At 33.8% G+C, this 19,094-nt stretch overlaps 1 protein-coding gene across 1 annotated transcript; it reads left to right on the top strand.

Annotated features, from left to right (window-relative positions):
* The first annotated feature begins 1,285 nt into the window (after nt 1-1,285).
* On the top strand, nt 1,286-18,576 carry LOC137919387 (sodium-coupled monocarboxylate transporter 1-like). Its single transcript, XM_068762452.1, is given in 14 exon segments — nt 1,286-1,389; nt 1,391-1,597; nt 2,192-2,351; nt 4,898-5,015; nt 6,222-6,289; nt 9,942-10,096; nt 10,773-10,913; nt 12,037-12,255; nt 13,538-13,665; nt 14,925-15,067; nt 16,117-16,298; nt 17,039-17,159; nt 17,800-17,946; nt 18,498-18,576. Coding segments are annotated over 14 exon segments (1,950 nt in total). The 3' UTR covers nt 18,555-18,576.
* Nucleotides 18,577-19,094: the final 518 nt, after the last annotated feature.

Here is a 19,094-nt window from a genome sequence, read left to right as displayed (position 1 = left end):
AGCTAATTACGTACGCTAGACACCTGGATCTAACTAAAAAATCTTAGGTGTAACTACTCTTAAACAATATTAAAAGAAATTGTAAGAAAAAAAAATGAATAATCAAAACGAATTTTTGTTTTTTTACCCTTTATTCCAATTTTACTATAGAATGTTTTAGAGAAAGAGAGACAAGGCAAACGATAGACGCATTCGAATAGTGATTTTGGCGCAAAATATTCAGAAATCCGAGGACAGTGCGCCACAATTATTTATCTATACTCTGGAAGCTGAGAAGAAAGACCCAACTATCCACAATCTGCTTGACTAAAATACTCTATTACTTCGTCGATGTGGCGATCTTTGCAGGAGTGAGAAGAGAGTGAAAATGCTAAATAACTCTTAGGAAAGGACGGATTTATAAATTAAAGCTAAATAATAAAGAGTTTCTAAAATAAAATCAAATGAATCTGGAAAATATATCTCTTTAAAAAATCACTTCTACCTTTATACTAGAGATAAGAATAAGATATCCTTGAAGTATAAAAATAAAACCTATTCTAGCAGTAAAACCTCATAACAAAATCAAAACAAAGCAAGTAAAAAATGAAAATAAGAAATACAACTTAAGATAATTAAAAAAGATATTATCCTTTATTTTATATCCATAATCGTAAGAAACTCCAGTAAACCGGGGAGAGGTGTAAGCGCTGACTGTTCATCTTTCCTCTTCTCCTTGTTCTGACCAACTGGGCAGGTGACAATGATATTTCAACAAAAACTTTAACTGAAGGGATTCTCTTCAAATTTACAAGTGAGATGAAACGTTCTGAAAGTTGTTATGGAATGTAAAAACGTTTTTTTTTCGCATAAAAAAGATCAGGTAAATTAAAACACCAGTCCTCTGCTGTCAAACATTTAAGGTCATGAAAACTAACTTAAAATGATCTGTGACTCGAAATACTTTTTTTTATAGGACTGCAGCAGGCAAATAACTCTTAACAGTACTAATACTACTACAGTATTGTTGTTAGTAAAAACATGAAGAATTAATTTGTAGTAATAGTATTTTTTTTTCAAACAAGTGCGTTTACACATTCATGTACGGACACTATGAAAGATAAAAGTATGCATCCATAAAGTCATAAATTTTGGCATAAGTATGTTTTGCGAACAAATGAGAGTAGGAGAGACAAGGAGACGTACAATCACAGCGAGTGACGTGGCGCGTGATTAATGTATCTAGGCGAGGCGCGACGACTTGCGCAGACCGGTAACTAGTCAATTAGCCAGCCTCATCCCTCCAATGGGCCCGTCCGAGATCCTTCCAAGGATAAATATAGCAACTGTCCGGCTCCGGGTTCCGCTAGCTAAACGTCTATTGTGTACCGAGATGGGATCTAATCGCGCCGCGACACAGACGCCCGCTCGACCGCAACATGACCGTGTACTTCGACTGGCTGGACTACCTTGTCTTCGGCGCGATGCTGCTCTTCTCCGCCCTGATCGGCGTCTACTTTGCTTTCTTCGCAAGCAAAAAGCAGAATACCACCGCCGAGTATCTCATGGGTGGAAAGACCATGGGCATGTTCCCCATTTCCATGTCTCTGATCGCCAGGTATTTGTCTTCTGAAAACTTTACGACACTTTCTTTTTCATAACCTTCCACCTTCACCTTTTAATGTAAAACCAAAAAGAACTTGTACCATAATGTACAGTTTATTTTTTTATTACATACTTAACCCGAAATTTTATTTTTATTGACGTTAATTATTTGACAGCTACAAACAGATGTTTCAATTGAAGTTATTTTTACTAATTTTCTCAATTTTTTCTTTTATTCCACAATAATTTTTCTCGTACCTTAACGAATATGTTATAAAAATCACCGCCGAATTAATCGAGACATGTATCACTTTTCGCTTAGCAACATGTTTGGCGTTTAAGTTTTACATAAAAATAAATAATATCATTGCAAAATTAGCATATTAAAGTATTAGTAGTTCTTTAAAACAGTAAAATTAATTTAAAAAATATATATGCAAGCGCACTTGTTGTATAGAGGTGTATATGTTTTATAAATAAAGCTGGCGATATATTTCCCCGCGAATTTTGTAATCGATAGCGATCATTGTGTTTTGAAATAGAACTCCTAAAATAGGAAAGCAATATATTAACCGCGAAATTTATATTTGATAATTTGATTTCGTAGTTACATATCTGGCATATCGTTGTTGGGACTTCCTGCTGAGATGTACACTTACGGAACTCAGTTATGGACCATTGTACTGTCGGAATGGGCCGTATCCGTCACTATAGCAATCGTGTACCTTCCCGTGTTCTACAACTTACAAATCACATCAACCTACGAGGTAAGTGTATTAAGAGATTCTGTATCACATGTTCAGAAAAAAAAATCGCTATATATGTACTATCCTTACTATGTAGTTTCTCTTAATCGGAATATTATCTATACATATATAAACATTATCATTTCTCAAATATTACACAATTTTAATTTATAAACTCTCTCATTATGTTGATACCACAATATGGTCACATAATTAATTTTGAACTGCGTCTTCCAATCATAACTGTCAAGTAACCATGACAACACTGTTTATGTTCTACCTTTAAATTCAAACTTTTATTCGCTAATATGTCAATTTAAACATTGCGCATACTTCGTAAAGTTATCTGTGTCTGTTAAAAAAAATAAACCAATAAAATGTATTAATGTTTTATTATTGTATTAATTAATTTAATGTCTAAATAATAAAATACGGAAAGATTATGTGTTGACATTGTCTCTTTAACCCTTATATCATACGATTTATTTTCTTTGGTTACATCCCGTCTTTGACAGCCAGGGACATGTTAAATTACTACGTGTTTTCTATGTGTCAAGAAAACAGGTACATTGTACTATTCTCTACATTATTATTCCATTATTTGTTTCCACAAAAAGCTTCTTCTTTAACGAAAGTATAAAAAAAATAACCGAATTGGTTTATCGGTTTCCAGGTTTTAGCATTAGCTATATATTTGGTGTTTTCTTTTTCTTAATATAAAAGATATAACATTTATTCTTAAATCTAATAAATGTTTTTATAATATTCACAACTGACGTGAAAACAAATAAATTAGCAACGATTCAGTGAATAAAACGATGTAATAGATACAAGTTAAACTATTTTAAAAGAATTTTAGATTGCAATTTAGGTTCTCATCCTTCATGTTCAATATAATCAATGACTTGTGTTAAGGAACATTGCATTCGAAGCGCTTTGTAAAGTGGACCAGCGTATGGCCGAGTAGAGCGTTAGACGGTCCCCTGACCCATTTCATCAGGGACTATTCTGAATTAACCATACACGATATGCCCGCTATATCTAAGCGGAAACGAGACCGTGATTGCTATGAAATTTTTACTCTCTAACAACGTCATGTCGATGTCATGCCATGTCTCAATAAAGGAATCACTGGCCGCAGAAACATTTGAAAGAAGGGAAAAACATAATGTAGAGAATGATGGTTTAAATGTTTTGAAATATTGTCGAATTACTATGTAATTTTTTATAACCTTAGTAATCAAATAACTATACAGTAAGCAGTTCACTTCTCTTTTTAAATCTTATTTACATGGTTTAATAGAAGTACAAATATAAAAAGTAATTCACAATTTTTTGATCCGCCTATATTAAAAAAGGAAAGCTAGAACTAAAAAATAAAATACCCAGTAGTGAGGTCCATAATTCAAAAGATTGAAAAATACTGATATAGACCAAATTAAAAATTATATTTAAAATATTATTAAACAAGTTTCAAAATATCACAATGGACTTGAAAAAGATTTACTAAAAGGAACAATCTCATTTAAGCATATACGCATATAACATTTAATATTTTATAAAAAGGATATAAATTTGCAATATTAAAATTTAACATTGTTTATTGATTTTTCTATTACAATATTTTTATTTAATAAATGATTTAACAAGACTAGGTATGAATGCAGATAAACTACAACATTTATAGACTCTACGAAGCAATGAAACGTTTATTAACGTTTGCTTAAAAAATTATTTTCCTTAGAGATTCATCACCATCAAGTCAGACGTAAGACGTCTCTTGTAGGACATTAGCCTCTTATAGGTCTTAGAGTAGGTCGTAGAGTTTTCCGCTACGTTTGCTGATCCGTGGCCCCCACTCTTGAACCTTCTATTCTGCGTTCTGTTCTATTCTTAAATATCACAAATCAAAATGAAAATACCATTTGAATAGGCTGTTACAGATAGTTTTTAATGACGAATCAACTAAAAATGTCGACACTGTCAGCCTTGCAGGAATCTACCCACTAGGAAGACAGTTCTGTTGACAACACTCGGCGAGAAACTCAACAATTGCCCTTTATATATATAATACATATAGTTTTACAAGGAATTAATGACAATAATTAATTTCCATAATGAGCATCAACAACATTTAATTTCACACATTAACATCGGTACAGCATTCTGGGATAGAATAATATACTTTTTTCAATAATGTTTTAATATTGGTTTTAAATTTCTCCAGTCGCAGATCAGATATGTGGAATTTTATTGTTCTTTATTGTAGTTTTCGTTTACCTTATGCCAAGAGCCTAGGAGTAACTAGCTTATTTTTATTCCATGTATTATCACCGCGTCTTTCACTGTTTTTTTTTAATCATTTTGTTTGTTTTTGTGGACATAATATATTAACAACTGTTAACAATTACTATAGACATCATCATCAACAGGCTAGGCGACAATGCCAGTAGTTTTTAACCAATTTTCCACCTAAAAATTTACATATATAGAGTTCCTTCATTGATACTACAGAAACTATAGAAGACAAGTGCTGCAGCATATCACTAGGTTTTCTTCCTTTTCAGTACTTACGTCTCAGATTCAACCAGAAAGTGCGACTGCTGGGCTCAATCATCTTCATAATCAAAATGTTGCTATACATCCCAATCGTGATATACGTACCGGCGCTGGCGTTCAGTCAAGGTATTAATTAAATTCAAATTATTAAATTAAGATAAAGCGAATATTTTTGTCAATGAGTCAAAGGAGATTTGTTAGAATTTATATCGTCACTGGTGACCACACCACCAGATCAGAGGTCACCAGACCAAGCCCTGATGGTTAAACTTATTTGTGATGAATAATCTCGAGGACTCCTATGAGAGTACGACACGGTACGTAAAATATTACACGACAAACTGGTACGACAAACACGATACGTCGAACGCTCACTAGATTGAAAAGCCTCTAAACTATGATACTCGAAAGAACTGAACCACAGCTCTATAGATAGATCTGGCCCAGTGGGAACTGTACAAAGCTAGTAACAAGTCATTAACCAAGTATGGGGGTTTCTACAAAATGTCCGGCTCGAGTAGTTAATTCTGTTATTTTTACGGATTGAGAGGCAGCATTGCTCTGGTCATTGTGATGGATTATCAACAAGAGCTCCTAAGGAGGGACCTCGGGCTATTTCTTGTTATGAAGGAGAAGCAGCCAGAAATCTCTACGATCATCAAATAAAGCAGATTTTTTTAGCAAGATGTCATTGTTACCTTGCCAGCATTTACAGATTACGCTTGAGTTAGCAAAGCGCAAAGGGCGCTTAGACTAGACCTTATTTTAGGTCACAAGGCTAGAGGGCTCTCTAGAGCCTTAGGTCCGACTGCTACATCTTCATTCCATTTTAGCGGTTTGAGAGAACGCAGTACAGCCTTCTTATAATTTTAATATAGATTATATTCCTGTATTATATTCCTATATTATATTCTCCTATCTTTGGGCTATCGATAAAATGTAAATAACTAGGGTTTGTTTTTTAGGCCACCCTTTCCTTCATATTATTTTTGAACACAGGGGTATAAACCTTCCTATTTTCACCCTCTCTCTCTAGATAACTATGACTAGCATTTTTTATAGAACTAAAATTCGAAATGAAAACTTTTATCGAAGAACAATTATGGCGGAAGTGAGCCATTTACTCATATCAGCCTAATGAGTGACAACAGTTAGGGAAAGAAAATCCTAGAGATTAAGCCTTGACGTGAGATGGACTGTTTTGAAGACCAAGTACCTGATGGGCTGAAGATGGAGGGTAGCATGGTCTTATATGTTCAACAGTCGACAACGTAATATATTTATTATTTCATTTATAAAATTCAAAATATTTGATATTTACTTTGTTCACAGTGACAGGGATCAATTTGCACATGATAACTCCGATCGTGTGCGTCGTGTGTATCTTCTACACGACACTTGTGAGTACGTTTCTATCATTATCTCCACGTTGACCTTATTTTATCCCCTCCTACGATATGACCGGTGAAGCGTCTGGATTTAACGATAATCGTGCGAACGGGACTAAAAAATAGTCCTCACGTTACTTTTGTTCAAATTTATATCATGTTTTATATTAAATATACACTTCTTTCATTTAAAAATATATTATTAAACTAAATCTTGTCAATTGTAACATTATCACATATATATCTCTGGCACCATCAGGCTTAGGGTCTTGAAATTTTGTAGAAATTACTTATGAATTTACGGAAATGTTCCGCAAGGGGTGAAAAAAGCGTTTATTAAGTTAGAGAAATATGTTGGGGAACAAACAGTATTATTTGTATTTAGATCACTCGAGAAAATAAGCATATACGTTATAATATAGATACGTTTATTAAGTCTAAACATTAGACTAAAAACATTGTTACAAAGGAAAATAATATTTTACTATTACATTATGTTAGTTTAATTCATTAATGTAAAATGTAAAGTGAGTAAATGAATGAAAAGTGATATCCTTCAGCTGCTATATAGTTCTTTAAACGTTAAGGTCGATTATAAATAGCAGCACGCAACCTTTCGATGGGAAATTTCTTTACTGCCAATCGTATGGATTGTTTAAGCGACTGTCACAGAATTTAGAGCAAGCCTTACTCTCTAAAACTGACCATAAATCATAATCCAATGAAATAAGATCAGGACTTGATGACGGCTACTTTTCTACACCGATAAATTGCGGAACATTAGTTTCTAACTAAGATTGGGTGAATCGAGTTTTATGACCCGGCGCCGTGTCTTGCTAAAACGACCATTTTTAGTTATTGAACATAGTGTTGTTTAGGTGCTTAACTAACTTCTCAAGAATGATATCTTGATATGCTTGTGTCAATGTTGTGAAACTGTTTGTTACAATAAATATGACTGTTATTCCTTCATTGCTAACTGAAACACAGATAATGCCCACATTATAATCTGTTAACTAATTGGAACACTTCATCAGAGCTATAAACATAGATACGGTGTTTTGTTTGTTAAAATATTGCTCAATTGTAAAAATCATCAATTCTCACCTATAAATAACATTTATTGTGGCCTCGTTTTGCACATTATCAGTTACGAAATTGATCAGTGCGTCTCTTATAGGCTTCAAGTCCTAAGACAACTTTTGAAGTATGCGACATGATTCTAGGTTTTAAACTTCATATCCGGAGATAAAATATTTGGTTTTCGTACGGGATTTGTTCAAATTGTTTCCCTTTCGGCCTTGTTCGCCTTTTTCGTAAGAACAGTATATCGACGGCCAGATCTTTTTCTGGCAAAAACAGAGGAGGTTTTATTTTAGCTATCAATAGCCCGGTGCACAAACATTTCACTATTGCCAAGCGTATGGAGGATATCAAAATTTTATTTGGCACCGGAACTACTTTATTTAATGCAATCACAGCGATTCGGTTTACTAAATTGTCACAATCCATTTTAATATCACAATACATTTTTCAATACGCACGAAAATAAGAAAACACTATAAACGATCACATTCAGAGAGATTCAAAATTTAAAAGTAACATTTTATTTTAAATTACAACAGTTTTTATAGCCTAGCCAAGTATATATTGTTATGTATGTAAGTATTTATAAATAAACATGCTTATATACATTTTTTATTAAATAAATATCGACGCATTGTATATAAGGTCACTTACAGTGGAATATCGTCGTCAATGTGACACAAACAAGTGTGCGCGAAATTACCACACAAGGGTGCTAAACGACATCCTTCTTCATCTTCCCGCAGAATTGCAAAGGTCGGTGCTCTATCAAGTGGTACACCGCATTAAGCGACTGTGATGAAATAAAAAAAATCATACAAGTAGAGAAAGCGCCTTTAGGCACTTATTTTTATAAACTTTATTGTCTTGTTTTTTTGACAGTTATAAAACTAAAAGTCACCTTGTAGACTCCTTTCGACTAAACAAATATGTTTTTTTGACAGTTATAAAACTAAAAGTCACCTTGTAGACTCCTTTCGACTAAACAAATACCACGCCTTTACATCTTAATCGTTGCTACGCGTATTTACGTTACGAAATTGATATTAACAACAGCTGCCCACTCCAGTTTAGCAAACCTAATTAAACCCCCCTGCGGATGACATTTCGTAATGTTACATTATTAGCTGTTACATTAATTAACGGTTACGATCAATCATTTAACAATTTGGCACAAGTGTATAAATAAATTGGTAAAGACTTTCACGATCTAATCTCGGAAATTTCCAATTTTTTCTTTCTTATAAATTTTCCACTTGCCTTTACGCAAATATAAAAAAAATATAGCTAACTTGAGTGGTTTTCGTTTTTTGTTTTAAGAAACATATTTAGTGATTCGTTTTACATAGATACGATCTATATAGATATATTTGGCAATTGATCATTAATATTATATTTTTGTTTTTTTTTGGGATTGGACTCTCAATGCTGCCTAAACGGCATTTGTAGATTCCGCGGGTGTGAGGTGGCAGGGCGCAAAATACGCCTAGCCTAGGGCACCTGGAGAAGCGTCGTCGCGGCCTGTTACAATTTACTATTTTACCGGAGTTGGAGGCCGATGAGCTCCTAGACCGCTTCGCAGAACGCTCCACGGAGTGACTTGACCAAGGTCAAGGTCCCACGAGGGGACCTTGGCTTAGGCTGTGACTCGTCGAACACCCGCTTAGCATTTCAACACAAGGGCTCTCGAGAGATATTAATCACTACTGCCACTTCGGAAAGCGTTACCGCTGGGAGAAAAAGTGGCATAAGAAACTCCAGCAACGCTTTTATCTAGTATGATTGAGGGTTGATGCAACCTGTGTAAATCACAGGTTGTATTCGACCTCGTTTTTGATGAGATTGGTTTGTTATCGAAGGGCGACAATAATTTCATCATATTTAAAAGATATGTTAGAGTATATGAGATGTTTAGTCATCGCTACTACAAGCATTTGTACTTCACCGTGCCATACATTTATTGAGAGAGATTTAAGAGTTTTTGAGTTTCGGTTCTAATTTTTTTTAATGAATATATATTATTTGCGATTGAATAAAGCACAATACTCACAGCGTACACTTTGTATTTGAGTACACATTACTAAGCTATGTACTTTCTTCAGTGCATATGGTAGAGTCTTGACAACACATTATAAGTGATAATATTTTCCCCCATATTCCTTTCCGAACTTCCGGCCAAGAAGCTGATAGTAGATAATATTTTATGTATATTTTAAAATTAGATTCCAAAACATCGAATTTAAATTGTGTTTCTTCGTTTATTTTCAATTTTAGTCTACCTACCCGTTTAGTCACAATTTTCTTATTAGATATTTCTAACTGGTTTTTTTTTATTAACTTTCTTGAATTCGCAAATTCGTCTCCACTTACTCGTAAAGCATTGCACAGGACTTCTACTCGCATGATGGCCAGACGAACTTATCAAGGTTGTCGGAAGACGCTTGGTGTAAGCCGCTTCATCTGGGCCAATTCTCTGGGAATCTAGAAAAAGCCTATATCTAGAAATAGGCCTTATGGCTAAAATAATGATGATGAAATTATTTTCTTTACGTAAAATAAAACTTGATATCTTCCGCAGGGTGGACTGAAAGCTGTTGTATGGACGGACACGTTACAGACAGTAATCATGTACTTTGGGGTCCTATTCGTTCTTATTTACGGAACCTGGAGACTTGGTGGGGTGGATAACGTCATCAGAACAAACCAAGAGGGACAGAGGCTGGAATTCTTCAAGTAACCTTTAAACCATTTCGATATACCTCATCTATATGAAACATAAATTCTTGAAGGGACCGTTGATAGATTGCTATTCGACAAATACAAGTTTTACTCTGTATGCGGGTAATGATAGCTTAAGAGATAAATAAATTGTCCCGTATCACTTATACTACGTTAAAATAGGGCTACATTTAAACAAAGTTTCATTAAGTTTAAATTATGGTCGTTGTGATAACTAATTATTTATTTATGAACAATAGTACTAAATCTTATCGAAAATAGCAACCATTGGATTTATTTTAATATTCTATAGTTTAAATTTTCAATAAACTTCTTTCGAACATTCTCCATACGAGTATTGTGAATCAAGTATTGAGGCAACAATACTTATCTAGCTTATTCTAAAATAATACGTAAATATATACTTATAGTAAACAGTTTTAAGAGGTGCGAAATCTTTAAATGTTTTTAACTTCTGATTTGCAAATTCAAAAACTCATTACAAAACTATGACACGTATTGTAGAGATGATAAGTTATAGGATTTAAAAGTTTTTGCTGACAAATGAGCTATACATGTACATATACTTTGAACCTTTTTACCATAACCAATGATCTATGTTTTTTAACCTATATTTATTGTTACCAATCATCGTGTAAAATTTATTTCATTGGCTAATTCGTTGTTTCAGTATGGACCCTGATCCTACGATTCGTCACACGTTTTGGTCAACTGTTTTCGGTAACTACTTCGGTTGGCTGGCTTCTTGCTCTGTGAACCAAGCGATGGTGCAGCGTTGTTTAGCGCTATCTTCTTTGAAGCGCGCTCGAATGTAATTAACTTAAAATTTATTTTTATATTAAAATCGTCAACAATTATATTGATTCTTCTTATTTTCTCAGTCGATTGTCGTCTACATGGCCACGTAAAAAAGTTTTCCATTCTTCGACTTAAAAAGCTAGCTATGGTTCTTGTTAATATAGGTCATCTCAATAGTTTTCAAAAGATACAGTGTAAAATCTCTACTTGGAAATTGACATCTATCTCTTTGTCTTAATCTTTAAAAAACTTTTTTTAATTATTATTCTTAGGTGTAGGATTTTATTTTATATTAGATTATTATATACGTTGTATTTTAAATATCGTTATGATTCACTTCTCATACCTATATCTTTTATTGGCGAAAACTTCACACGAAATTGTGACTGAATGAAAATGTGATCTTATAATTTATATTTACTTTCTCTTTGCATTAAAATAATATTTAAAAAACGCTATGATACTAAAAACCGTCACATACGCTCAAAATTTTGATTAATTTTTTACTTGTAAATTTATATCTTGTTGAGGTGACAAAATCTTCAAGCCGTTCAGATTTAACCATTATACTCTTGTTCCTCTATTTTAATAATAAATCTAGATTTTACGTTAATGTAAGTACTAAGTTAGACCATTTAAAAGAAAATATCCAATACAAAACTGCCGTCACTGAGTTTACCAACTGAGCGTAAATAAAATGAATATTCAAATTATAGAACGCCGCGAATTGAAAAATTTAAATGTGTAGTTTAACAGTTTTTCAAAGAGATCTAATTAGAAATAACTAGATTCATATATGAACGAAAGCAACCTATATAGTCCAGCAGATTGGCAAACCGAAGTAGCTGTGGCAGATCACAAAGTAGACCAAATGATCATGCAAACCGCCTGGACTCTTAAGATTTTCTTCTCTTCTCTCTTAAGGCCTTGTTAAAGTGAAGTTCAAAAGACACACGCAGGCCGCTTCCTACCAGTGCGATATAAATATATGAAGGAGGCACATATCCAACAGTGCACGTCGGGTGAAATGATATAACGTCTTTTAATTGGATTTACAAACTTCAAAACTTATTTCCAACCAATCTTTAATCAACTACTTTTTATACTTATTTTTTTAAAAAATTGTTTATTCACAGAACCATATTCATCATGGCGGCAGGTATATTTATCATTGTGTCGCTTTGTTGCTACACGGGGCTGGTGATATACGCAACTTTCGCGAACTGCGATCCTCTCACAACGGGCGCGATACGCAAGAGCGACCAACTGCTACCATACTTTGTGATGACCATAACGGGGTCTATACCAGCGTTGCCAGGAATTTTTATGAGCGGAGTCTTCAGTGCCGCCTTGAGGTAAGGATTACTGCAACCGTGCTACATAATACTTGAATAATTTATTGAACAAAATAGGTCATATAATTCGATGTAAAGAAATGTGTCTTACAAGTGTTAACTATGCGGATGCCGGCTCAATATCTTGTAGGGAGAGTGGCCTGATACGGCGCTCGCTGTTAACAACCCGCGTACCAGCAGACTTGTATAGATTCACTTTTTTTTCCTCTAAACAAAATTGTTAACGACTCTACAAATGCTTGTAAGTCCGTTCCAGAAATTATATGATGTTCGCTTCTGACAAGCGTCTTTACACAAACACTCTCATTTCTCATTACTCTCAATTTTATGCAAGGCCGTAGTACTTGTTCTTTAGTTTTGAGGAGATTAGATGTATTTGTTTCGAAATTCAGAGCAAATTCTTTTCGCGCTAACATACGCGTTTCAATGTTGTTGAGAATACTCCAGTCTTTTTCATATATATTATTTTCAAGAATTATTGTTTTTTATTTTCTATAATTTGTTGCATCCAGGACAGAATAAAGCTTGCATTTTGTTTTTATATAAGAACTTCTTTTACACAATTCAGTTTTTAATATTTGCAAATTATGATTAAATAAAATCTCGTGTTCGTATGTAAGCAATGACAATCTTGAATTCGAAAGGATTTTTATCATCTAATATACACAGACCTCAGTGGTCTCCGAGAGTCAGCAAACTAAGAAACGTGGAAACGTATAATACATGGAAAGAATTTTTCACTGTACAGGAATCACAAGACTTATCGGCTACGGACTGTTTAAAAAGAAAGCAATATTATATATTCTAGCTGTCTCCCATCGTGATTTCGTAAAGAAATTCTAACCTGATTTATACTCAGTAAAATAAACATTTCTACCTAATTTCAAGTTTTTAATCCATATTGTTCCAGAGATCCCTTGATGAGTCAGTACATGAAGGAAATCTCTTCATTTCCCTTTCATATTAGAGGGACTAGAGATTAACGTCGCTTTCATAATTTAAATTCACACGACTAAATTTTACACAAGTTTTTATTTCTAATCAATAATATATTCACCTGCTTTATCAAACACCTTTTTCAATATGGTATAAAATTTTCAATATAGAAGCGGTAAAAATAAATCGGCTTTTCTAGAAAATATGAATAATAACAGAATAATAACAGAAACGACATTACTTTCCGGTTCCTATAATATATAAATGAATCTTATACAATTTACATTGTTATATATTACAGTATGTAAAATATGACTTATTTGATAGATATATTTTTTGTTCACAGTTCGATGTCGACAGGGCTAAATTCAATGTGCGGCGTCATCTTCGAGGATCTAATCAGACCAGCTTACAACATGCCTATCTCTGAAAGAACTGCTAGTTTTATTATGAAAATTATTGTCGTTATTATTGGTACGTAAGTATTAATAGGTACAATGAACATTTGGGTATGTCTGTTGGTTAAATCAGCCGCTAAATATTTATACGAAATCATTGCGGTGCTTCAATTTGAAGGCGCCATTGATTGTATAATCACTGAAAATTACTTTACATATACGTTAGTATAGTACTAAAAACCACCTCTCTTCATGAGTTATAAGGTAAGTGTATAAAACGAAACATTCATTCGAGTATCCTTTACGATGCGACCACAACGCTTATATTTCACAGACATCCGGTATTAAAGTCAAATTTCTTATTAAACGTACTCATCACAATTGTGCAAAAAATATCTTACGGTTTTCACTATGGTGTTACCATTTTGCTATTCAAGCAGATATCTTAATCTCATCCATGATGTGGATCAGTGCCTGGAATTTCGTAAGCTTAAACGCTCTATGCGCTCCTTAATAGTTAAGGACCATGATAGAGTTGGGAAGAGATTTTTACAATAAGAGTAGAGATTCTTCACTCAGACGAGCCACATAACACCCAAGTGGCTCAAGAGAAAGAGAGAGAGAGAACGTCAGAGTACATTAATATAAGGAATGTTCGTTTTTACCTTAGATTTTTAACTTGAGCCCTGAGATCAATGAAGCTGTGACAACCCCACAAGGCTTTCTCTAAAGCGTTTCTCATTTACTCATTAGTCGTGGTTGTTTGGAAAATTTTATAGATAGAGTGAGGCACGAATTGGCAATTACGCATATATCTCGTTCGAAACTTGAATTACACGCTACAAGCGCTTACTGTATAGTGTGAAGTTTACCACATGTACCATGCGTGACATAAGCGACGACTTATAGTCCAGAAAATCAAACGAGAACTGTAGTGTTGCCGAAACCGCTGAACCACGCGTTAGGTAAGTGTGTGATGAAAGGGAGGGGGGCGTATCGGCTGTTCTATTTTGTCTTGAAAAAAGAGAATGAGAATGTTCTTCATTCTCTTTTGCCCGACCTCATCGCCCTAGAGCGTGGTACAGCATTATATCTCTGTAAGTATTGGCGACAGCTACAAAATAAATAGGCAAATAGAGAAATGCTCACCTGTTTCTTTGATCAACTACAGTGAAACTGTAACGGTGTAAAAGGAGAAAATCGCTAGAATTTAAAAGACAGCTACTTGCAACACATAATTATTAACAGGAACAAGAAGAAATATTTCATAATTCAATAGTCTCACTAGATCGCAGTTTATTCTTAAAGACATGGTCATACATGTTTATTTTACAGGTGCCGCATGCGTGGCGCTTGTGTTTCTAGTTGAACACATGGGAGCTCTAATACAAGCCGGAAAAAGTCTCGCCGGCATCACAGCTGGCAGTTTACTAGGAATGTTTTCTATGGGACTGTTTTTACCTTGGGTTAACTCTACGGTGAGCTTTAAACTATGTTTAACAATTAATGTTTATTAATTAACAATTATTAGTTAAGATTGCGGGAAATCGCTGAATGCTGGCAGCATAAGGCCGGGACGCATCGCAGTTGGTGGGTGAGGTTGGAAATTTCTAAAGAGAAAACCACGAATCGGCAAACACAACGAAGGAAGACCCACCTTTAAAACAGTGTCTAACTTTTCTTATTAGAAATCAATAAATAAGTCCCATACCTAGCAGTGGACGTCGTCCATGTGACTGAAATGATGATTATGAAGACTTGAATGCTAAGTATACAGGCCGACACATGGTCATAGACATAACTCAGGATATTTTAAAACAACAAGCTTATTTTTCAAATATGCGCACATAAATGTACAAATACTTTATACCTCATAAATCAATCATAGTAAATCTTAAGTTCGCGAAGTTCGATTCATCGTCATCGAAGATATCTATAATCGAATATACCATAATCACCACACTTGGTTTGGTTAGAGAACGCTGCTGCCCAACCTCAGTAAACTTGTTTTGCGAGCATTCGCAATCTTAAATAATTTATCCCCAAAATTTGAATTATATAAAACTGTATTCCATGAATCGAACCCGCGACTTACGGTCGCAAGTCTTAGTATTCTACCGCTAGGATACCACTGCTCAACACTGTCGGCTTAAAAACCTTTATTTAAATTTACGTTATAAACAATCAATTATTTATTTGATAGTAATACACAAAAGCTTACATTAATAGGATATCATTGTGATTTTATTGCATCATCTTATTAAAAGTGGACATAACATAAAAAATAATAATTTCGAGTTCAGTTATAATATATAATACCACCTAGTGTTAGGAATTTGGTCATCAAAATATATTCAATTCTATCATTTATATTTCTTGTTTCTTGTTCATGCTGATTTTAATTCTAATGCTAACTTATCAGTGGGATTAAAATAATCATAGAAAAATCCGTAAAACAGATGGCTCTTATGAAATCGAACTATTTTGTAAATCCGAAATATTATAAGTGAAATATTAATTGTAAAAGGGCGCTATGGTTGGTGGCATCACTTCTACTCTACTTGTCGGTTGGATCTCTCTTGGTACGCAAGCAGCCATGATTAGTGGAGAAATCATTGTTGTCCCGAAACCCGTATCTATCTCCGGTTGTTCAGCAAATTTCACAACGCTTGCACCACCTACGAATTATGGTACCGTCGAATTTGACAGGTAATATTGTACTAATATCAAAGAAAATTTTATTTACTTCTAAAAAAAGCTAACTCTCTAAAAGATTGAAATTGCGGTGTATCTTCAATCTTTCGCATTTATGCTCTAACTTTTAGTATATGCTATAATATATGTTATATTGGAATGAAACACTATATAATACACACGATATATACTATAAAATTTCCTTATATAATTCATATTTCGACATTAATGTACTTTTTTATTTAATTATTTGTATATTATAAAAATAGTAATCATTGTCGATGTTATTTCAGCCCATAGACACCCACTGCAAGACGTCGGCCTCCTCAAAGATATTTGTGGGGCCATATTAAATTATATATAAAATTTTAATTCCTGAGAATCGATCTAGCGACCTACGATCACAAGTTTCAGTCCTCTACCGCTAACTGCTACTGTTCGTACTTTATAAAAAGTAAAGCCTTGTAGTTATTGACTTTACAGTGCTTTTCCCAAAAGTATTTTAATTTTTATATTCTTAAATATTCGCAAAATTTAATTAACACGTGTAGATAAAGTTCTAACTTAGATATAACCTTTGTACTGTAGTTCCTTGTCATTGGCGATTTGAAAGTTCTGCAGCCATAAAATTGATAAAAAAAAGTTTAGGTATTAGATCAAATTCCCGAAGCAAATTATATTATTTATACACACATTATATATTTTTTTTATTTTTTTAACATTCTAAATTCAAATAAATCATTCATTGTTCACAGATCGGGAACTTTCTTTCTATATAGGCTAAGCTACTTGTACTACACCCTTGTAGGAATGACTGTCTGCATAATCACTGGTGTAATTGTATCCTACTTCACTAGGCCCAACGACCCGGCTATGGTAAGTTTAGCAAAAAAATATCTTCTTAGAATATCAAAATGCATATTATTATAAAGTGATTATTGGTGTAAAAGTTTTCAAAGGGCAAATTTAAAGTTAATTTGATGTCAATTAATATATGTACACTCTCTCCAAAAATTAATTATTTAAGTAAAGTAAAATATTTATTATCAGTTACCGATAATTTTATGTACTCCATTATCCTATGTACTCCGTTATGTATATATAGAAGCCTTCCCGGGCCCAGCTATATAACTATGATGGAGCGTATGGATTTCAGTCGGAGCAAGCCAAAATTTATCTTTGCCTCCACAAGGGTGGATTTGATAATTCATTTCGCGACGTAGAACTAAGTTTTGATTACTACATATGGTTTACCATCTGTCCCTGCAGACTTTATTTTCTGAAATAGCATATTTCCACTTTATGCAAGGTGAATTTGTTTAAAAGCTTTAAACCTTTTTGCTGACAAATAAGCTATATATTCTCTTTTTAAATTTTTTACACGAATAACCAGTAACATATACAGTATTCCACATGTCTACAACAAGGTTTTTTTGTTATTATTTCTACGAATATTTGAACTATACTTTTCATTTTCTCTTTGAGATTTCCGAGATTCCAACGTTTTATGTATAAGGTACACCGTGACCTTCTGACGCCGTTGGTGCATCGATGGCTACCAGCGCAGCACCCACGCTGTCGCCGCCCTTGCCGCATGCACGCTGCCCACCCCCGGGACAACTCAACCTCGCTTGTTCAACTCCAACTCACTACTGCTCAAGACGTTCGTATTATCATTCAATTAAAAAAAAAAACTTTTTAATTTTAGCACATGCATATGTAAAGAAATTGTACCTCACTTGTTTATCTTTTGATAACCAAGTAGTTTTTATTGTATGCATGCATAATGTAAGAATCATAATGCATGTGTTTCATAAAAAGTAATAATATTAAATAATACTAGTGAACACGACAGTAAAATATAAATAATAATCCATATAATAACTTACAAACATCTAGGCAACCTAATGGTTAGTTACAACAATGTAATGCTAACATTTAAAATCTGAAGAACATTTTCTAAATATCTTCGTATTTAATAAATATTTTTTCCCTTCGAGAAATTAATACTACTAACCTTATTGGTTTCATTAAGCAAGTTGCAAAAAACCAATTAAAGGTGCATTTTGAAAAAGTAATGTCCCTTAACTTTTCTTTCCCTACCGAGAGGGATAAGGTCGATCAATTACCATCAGTAATAAAAATTGTCACATTTCTTTAGTGATGTATAAGTTAACGGTATGCAAGATACGCACATTGCTATTTTTCCAGAAGGACGGTCCCAGTGTTGACGAAGAGGTCCAGTCGAGTAGGAGCAACAATTTATTGTGAATCGAAGACATGTGAATGAGATAACACGGAGATCGCCATTTTGTGTTATACATTGAACCGCCATCTAATTGTATTCTATAGATTATAGTGTATTTTCCTGGTTTTAAAAAAAAAAAAAGAATTTCATACGTGGTGTTATATATTAAACTATAAAGTAAATAGCCTTTCAATAATTCAAAACAGATATTCCTAGATGTCTACAATTGTATTAGTTTATAATCAACTCGCTTAAGAAGCCATGAAGAGGGCTATGATCGGAATTTTTCTAGGAGATCGAATCAAAAACGAGTAGATCAGTAGACGAATAAACGCAGCCGGCATAGTCCAGCGGATTTAAAAGTGAATTGGTAGCGGGCAGGCTACATAGCTCATAGAAAAGATGGTCGCTGGAGCCTTTAAGTTCTGAAGTGGAAACCAAGTCGTAGTATATTACGGCCCCCGACAACTTGAACAGACGACTTTTTAAGATCGTTGGAAGACGCTTGATAATGTTCGCTTTCAAACGATATTAAGGAAAATCGATATACAAGCTCCATGACC

Source organism: Battus philenor, unplaced genomic scaffold (assembly GCF_028537555.1).
Source record: "Battus philenor isolate CCGP_79_NKW_IND1 unplaced genomic scaffold, ilBatPhil1.0.hap1 SCAF_1, whole genome shotgun sequence".
Classification (NCBI taxonomy): domain Eukaryota; kingdom Metazoa; phylum Arthropoda; class Insecta; order Lepidoptera; family Papilionidae; genus Battus; species Battus philenor.
Note: the sequence above shows the minus strand (reverse complement) of the source record. Positions and strands in the feature narration are given on the sequence as shown.